The 7,369-nt window shown below is 40.9% G+C and overlaps 1 protein-coding gene across 1 annotated transcript; it reads left to right on the forward strand.

Annotated features, from left to right (window-relative positions):
• The first annotated feature begins 245 nt into the window (after nt 1-245).
• On the forward strand, nt 246-808 carry LOC121852224 (cytochrome c, somatic). Its single transcript, XM_042346312.1, has 2 exons — nt 246-414; nt 660-808. Exons 1-2 carry the CDS (start codon nt 246-248, stop codon nt 806-808), a joined length of 318 nt encoding a protein of 105 aa, XP_042202246.1.
• The last annotated feature ends 6,561 nt before the right edge of the window (nt 809-7,369 follow it).

A 7,369-nucleotide genomic window follows, 5' to 3' on the forward strand; every position in this document is an offset into this window, starting at 1 on the left:
TGTCCTTGAAACTGATTGGCCTACACCAGAGACAGCCTTCTCAATGGCCTTGTCTCACCAGTGATAGAGCAGAGAACGCCAAAGGCGAACAGGATAAAGACGATGCAAGTATCGAAACTCTTACAGATCGGGTCGAGCAGTTATATCTATGGGACCTTTTTTCAAGTATCAAAAACGATTAATAATAAGAATATATTGTACCCTTTCCGGCAATACAAATTTAATTCCCTGTTTTATGCAGAGCGATGGCAGATGTGGAGAAGGGCAAGAAAGTGTTTGTGCAGAAATGCTCGCAGTGTCACACCGTTGAGAGTGGCGGCAAGCACAAGACTGGGCCCAATTTGTGGGGCCTCTTTGGTCGCAAGACGGGCCAGGCTCCAGGCTATTCGTACACTGATGCCAACAAGTCGAAGGGTATGTAATTTGCCATTTCATCACATTCCCACTCCCAATTGACCCTTGACCTTGTGGACGAGGAGGGAGACTTAAGCAGTAACTTGGTGATGAAGTCGCACGCTAAAGTGCGATCCAAGTAAAGTTTAAATGTGAACATAATAAAGGCTGTGGACACCTCAAATCGTATTGTCAAACATCTTGTATTTTTGTATCTCTGTTGGTATAATTTAACGTGTGTATCTGCTTTACACTGATATATCAAGGAATCACCTGGGAGGAAGATACACTCTATGTCTACTTGGAGAACCCAAAGAAGTACATCCCTGGCACGAAGATGATCTTCTCGGGAATAAAGAAAAAAGACGAGCGTAACAACCTGATTGCTTACTTGAAGAAAAGTACATCGGAGTAAGCGATGAAGTCTACCGATGAACATGAACTATTCTTATAAAAGCCTTTATTTAACATATTCACTCTTTCAAGTCTCGCCTAATGGACTTATCGTGGAATTACTGTAAGAGCAAATAATGTCTGACACTATTTAATATATGCACATAGGGCGTTGTATTTCTCTGGCTTAAAACTACAATTTTTTTGCCAGTGGTTTATGGTATGCTTTTAACATTTTCTATTCCTGCAACATGTGTTTTAATTGCTTGAAGCAGATGTAAACAGATTTCATGTACAGTGAAATCTCTCGAAGCCAGAGTAACAATGGAGAGAGTTGCCTGGTTTTGGGGTATGCCTGGCATATTGAAACTAAGCAAATAATACTTAAAGTTTCATTTTATTTAACCGGAACACCCAACACGTCTAATGGACTTGTTATAACGTAATACAACATAGCTACATATTATACAATTTCGTAACACTTATAAAAAATCACGCCGTGTACTGTACAGTGTTATCTGCGTCACCATCACTCTGAGGCAAAGGTGGAAGGCTGAATATATTTTCGAATGAGTTTCATGTAATTAATTTTATTTCTAAAGTGTGAAGTAAATGCTTGAGAGCACTAACAGTAAATGGACCTGCACAAGCGGGCAAGGTCACTGAATTCCATATGACAGATAAGATAAGTACTGTATTGTAGCTTTAGAATTGCTAGTGCGCATGTGCTTACCCAGAACTCTGCCTTATTCAAGTCTGGCTTTGTGATGTTTTACTATTGTTTTGGCATATTGTGGTTTGAATGTTTGCGTTCGTTTTATAAGTTTTTTTTTATGATTCCCTATGTAAAACTAAGAGTACTCCTTGTGTTGTTTTGTTAGTATTTTGGCTGCCATATAAACACTACTGTTGCACAGTTTCATGCGATGTCTATGGAATGATACTTTCATTAGAACTATTATCAAAGTCCATAAAAAATACAATTCAACCCTTTTTGGGTCATCCACACAGTAAAAATTAGTGTGCGACATTGCGAATTAGTAAACGCATTTGTTGTATAGTAATTGGGAATGAAAGGCCCATTTGTATTTGTGTGATAGTGCACAGGATTCAGCACTTTGAGTTTGTTGGATGGGTTTTTGTGAAAAGCTGAGAGTTGGCAGCAGTAAGATGGTGTTAAATGTTTAAAATTACAGTACATCGAGACACTTAATGTTCGACATTAACCATGTTTAACTTATGAGTCCTTTGTTATTTTTCAAGATAATAAAAAATAAAGGCTTCGAGAAACTGTTCTTATTAATCGGTATATGTTTAGAAACGCATTCTTGATAGTGAATTTACTTGAATGGTTGTTTTTTTTTACCTTGCGAATCACTGAACTCTGCTGAGTGGCATTGACGAATCAAGTCTTAACAGCTGGACAGCATTAATAGTTGATGCATTTGGCACTGCCCCGATGTGTGCAGGGCTGACAGTTGATTTCTACCTCTTGGTTATTTCTGAGAGGAGTTGCTGAAACGGGTTTTTTTGCAGCAAAACATACTGCAAATTTCGATATGAAATCCACTGCTGGATAAAGGCCTCCCTGTACAATGTCAGTTACTGGATTTGTTTCAACTCACGGCGCTGGTCAGTGTGGTCTTGAGGGGTGAGGTCCAGGGCTAGTGCGCAGATATCACTCACCGCCTAATATTAGCTCTGGTGAAGAATCGAACTCAGGTCGCGAGATGAATAGTGCAGGCAATGAACCACCGTGCATGCCACTGCTCCAGTTCACCACCCATATGGAAATTAAGATCAAGCCGTTGTGTGTCACTGCTTATAGCAGAAATTCCAACGTCAATATATGTACTGTATATATAAAGTATATATTAGTATGATTGGCAATATTTCCCCTGTAAAGGATATCGCTGACAGTGGGTTTGAACCTGAAAATCATAAATATGCATATACTGAGAAAATAATGCCATGGAAAGTTACTGAAAATGACAGGATTCATGTGTTTTTGTAAGGATATATGGAGGGTGAAGACCTTTTGTACAGTCTGGAAGCTGTAGAGCTGCTGTACATGCTTCTCAGATTTGTCTTCCATCTGGACAGTATTTGGAAACCTTTCCTGAAGTTGGTAATTTATTGCTGTAATACACCAGCAGGTATGGCATTTTTTAAACTCTCAATCACTTCAGGATTCTTTCAGCACCAAGAAATCAACACTTTTAAACATACCCTACTGGCTTACATAATGTAAGCTACATATTATTTGTAATGCCTTTATGGGAACAAATATTTTTTAACGAAGTTCAGAAAGTGTCGTTGAAAATAGTCTTAATATGAAGTCCCGTGCCAATGCTGTGGATGAGTCTGATAATGTTTTGGGATAATTCTAATAATCCCTGTAGACTGTCAGCTTAAGGTGGGCTCAAAGTGTTTTGAAAATACTTCTTCCTTGTCTTCCATCCTTTCTTAAGTTAACGCACGATATTGTTAAGTAGCAATTTCAGTTAATTTATGTAACTATAGCACGCGTGTGGCAACGTTATATGAAGGCATCTCCAGAGTCCCTTCAGGGTTCACAGACAAAACGGTAACTTTAAATAGGCCGTCCAGAATATAAACTATTGCAATATTCATATCATCTCAAACATTATTCCGAATCAAACATTGCTTCATTTCAATATTGTTTTTAGTTATAAATGGTCTTAGTTATTGGTGAGTTTTTGTAATCGCCGGACTCCATAACAAATAAACCAAAAATACCAATATTTGTCTTTGTGGTTCATTCGACAGAGTAAATAAAATAGTTACAAGTGTAAAGTGCTGTTGTGCCTCAATAGCTGCAGCTCCGACACGAATTATTTCCTAAAGGATAATACCGAAATTGGTGGACAATGCGTAGTGTCTCAATCCAATAACTCTTTCGGGTTACTTTAACTCTATGTAGCATGTGCTACTTTCTGAAATTAGGAATAATGCGTTTCTAAGCGATGCCAAATAATTTAATAAGATGGAAAATATCAACAAAAATAGAGGAAATTAAATGACAGTAAGTAAAGTGTTGACTGCGCGATGGTCCAAGTTTGCCTCTTTATTTGTATTTACTTAATTGGACAACAGCAATCGTCTCCCCCATTACATAGCACGTATCAAGACCTTGCAAACATAGTCTTGAGGTTCGGTAAACAAGAGTAATTGTAATATAAAATGTAAATACCAACTGTATTATGTATGTTAAACCAATCGTGCTAATTGGAGATGCGGGGGAAGGAAGACATTACACAAAAGCAGTTTTTAAGAAAATAGTTTCCAATCTAGATTTAAAAGTCCATAACTCCAGGGGCCTTCTAATATCGGAAGAAAGAGCGTTCCAGATGGCCACAGAAGCGCATCTGAAAGCGCGCGATGCAGTGACCACCGTCTTTGTTTGATGGCAGTCAGCCGTGGGGAGGACAAAGTAAAGACATCGTCAGTACAGTATAGACATAATTGTTTACTCTTCTTATTAGGCCCTTGAGGCACAAGACGGCATCATGCAAAGCATGGGGAGTGCAGTAAGGCTCTGGTCATGTCACATTTTTCTGTCTCGAAATGACCCTTTTCATGTATTATTCATCGTTTGTTTCCAGCCTGCACTCAGCTTTTCTATCTGATGAGTTTGTGTCATCAAATACTGAAAGTGTTCGATTTGGTTTGTTGCGTACTTTCTTTGTAAGTTGTTGCATCACCGACTGTGCCTACCTTATGTACACTGAGACGATCTCTGAGTGTCATCTGGTCATTTCGGTGACGAGTTTGCTCGGTCATACACCAGTTTGTTTCCTCAGCTCTGCACACATCATCTCCCCTCTTTCCAAAATACATAAAAGAAAAGTGATGGCACATTTAATAGATTGGCCAGCGCAAAATGTGGTACCGCTTTATAATTACAGTACCAATTTATATGGCCAATACGATAGAATAATTTGATAACCCACTACTTCCAAATGCTCTCTGGTTCTTTCGGTAAAGTCACGTAGATAGAAAAAATAAAGAAAACACGACGTTTCGGTCGCAACACAAGCGTCCGTCTTCAGGTGAGAAAAAATCATCTGCTGTTGTGGCTTTATATAGGCACGGGAGGGGGAGGGAAGGGGGGAGAGTTTGGCTGTGGGAGTTCACAGGGGAGAGGGGGAGGGTTTGTGGCGTGCATGGACGGGTGGGGCTGGGAATTAGCAAGTAAATGGACTTGTAGTACATGTAGTCATCGGACGACGACAACCGGGTGGGTGAGTGAAAATCATAGCAGTTAAAACTTGACGCGGTTTATCACATCCTTCCAATGATTGCTCAATCTGAATCCATCTTCTCGATTAAAGTTTTGTCTGTGTTTGTATATCTGGATGGCTTCATGAACAAATCTCTGATGGTGGCCCGAGGGTTTGCAGAGCACCTTGGTCTCGGAGAAAACAATGTCACGTGTGCCCACAGCGTTGAAACAATGATCCGCCACCGCCGAGGAGTTGGTTCTGCCGTGTTTCAAATCCGCTTTGTGTTCGCGAACCCGGTCTGAGACACGTCGCTTCGTTTCACCAATGTAACTGCTGCCGCAGACACAACTCAGCTTATAGACACCAGGACATTGCATGTCCGGAATCGCATCCTTCACCGATGGGATCAAATCACGGATTTTGTGTACTGTATTGAACCGAACTTGGATCTTGAGTTTGTTTAAGATTTTGGCAATCCTTTTGGTGACCCCTGCTATGTATGGTAAGGTGATGGTTTTGATTGGGTCCTCAGATGGTTCTCTACCCATGGTTGGGGATGCAGCTTTGCGGATTGTGCGGTCAGAATATCCATTCCTCCTGAGAGCCTGGCATACGTGTTCAAGCTCACTGGCTAGGTGGTGCTGGTCGGAGATGCAACGGGCCCTATGGTGTAGTGTTTTGATGAGGGAATTCTTCTGGGCTGGATGGTGGTGGGAGTCAGGCTTTAGATAGGAATCCGTGTGGGTGGCTTTCCTATAGACAGTGTCCCAACGAGCCATCAGGTCTCTTCTCGATCAAAACATCCAGGAATGGTAGCTTGCCATCATTTTCCACTTCCATGGTGAATTTGATAGATGGGTGTATGGAATTGATGTGGTTGAGAAATTGGTGTTGTGCCATCCGGCCATGTGGCCAGATGACGAACGTGTCATCTACGTATCTCTTCCACAAGGAAGGACGTCGGGTGGATGTCTGGATGGCATCTGTCTCAAATTTCTCCATGAAAATGTTCGCTACCACTGGTGATAGGGGAGAGCCCATTGGGGTACCTTCATTCTGTTTGTAGAAAGTACCATTCCAGGTGAAGTAAGTGTTGGTAAGGCAGTGCCTTGCCAACCAAAGTACATCAGGATCCAATCCCTGTTGGACTAGGTCTTCAATGATTGCAATAGTATCAGGTACAGGTACCTTGGTGAAGAGGGAGACTACATCGAAACTGACAAGTAAATTATCCGGGGACAGTGATATGTCCTTGATTAGTGAAACCAAGTGGGCCGAATTAAGTACAGCTGAGGCGGTCTTTCTCACCTGAAGATTACTTCCAAATGGTTATATAATTCACTGTTATTGACCACAAATACATTGAAACCACTAAAGTTATGCCAACCCTGATGTCACTGGCAAGTGGAATATCTGATATTGGCTCATGGTCCAATAATAATAATACTACTGTACAGGGACTCATCTACTTACGAACGAGATCGGTTCCAGAGGTCTGTTCGGAAGTCGATTTGTCCGTAAGTCCAACTTTACTCCTGTCGATTCAAAATGTACGGCATGTACACTAAACACAGAGAATGGCTTTAAAAGTTGTATAATCTCCTGTAGATGTCACTTTGCTCTTCATGTTCTGCAGATGTAGATGCCACCACTGCCATCTATTGCGCGGCGGTTGAGCTTTCGACTCTCGTCCGAACAAGCAACTGGACATACGGACAGGTTTGTTCGGATCTCGGAAAGTTCATAAGTCGAATGTTAGTAAGCAAATGAGTCCTTGTACTGTAAACCTCTCGAAGCTGACCAATGTAAAATAAATGCAATTGACGTGCATTCGTGAACTCGCAATTCTGTATGGAAGTTGGTGAACCCGTCTATGCCCCTGAATGCCTTGGTTAATGGCATGACCTGCTCGTGCGCTCTATGGTAATTTAACATTTCATTTGTTTAATAGATAACACGAAAATAACTTTTTCACGCCCATCATAAAATCTGGCTTCCCCACCGAGTGACCCTGACCTTTAAACCTCTCTGCTTCATAGAGTGACGCTTTATCACTCAGATTTAACTGTAGATTAGTGATTTTTCTTTTTATTGTAAATGAATTTGTAAATGATAAAAACAAGTATCAACAGTCAACTTATGGTTCAATCTATATTTGAAGTTTTCGTGACTGCAGGGATCCATGCTCTTTGGTTCTTTCGGTAAGGAACCAAAGAGTATGAACTTATGGTTCATTGAATGTTATTACTGCATTCATTATTACTGCATTATTTGGTCTGGAGTTTAGAGCGTTCATGGTGCAAGTGTGTCCTGGACCAGGTTGGTGTGCGTGTTGA

Source organism: Callorhinchus milii, unplaced genomic scaffold, assembly GCF_018977255.1.
Source record: "Callorhinchus milii isolate IMCB2004 unplaced genomic scaffold, IMCB_Cmil_1.0 Scaffold599, whole genome shotgun sequence".
Lineage (NCBI taxonomy): Eukaryota > Metazoa > Chordata > Chondrichthyes > Chimaeriformes > Callorhinchidae > Callorhinchus > Callorhinchus milii.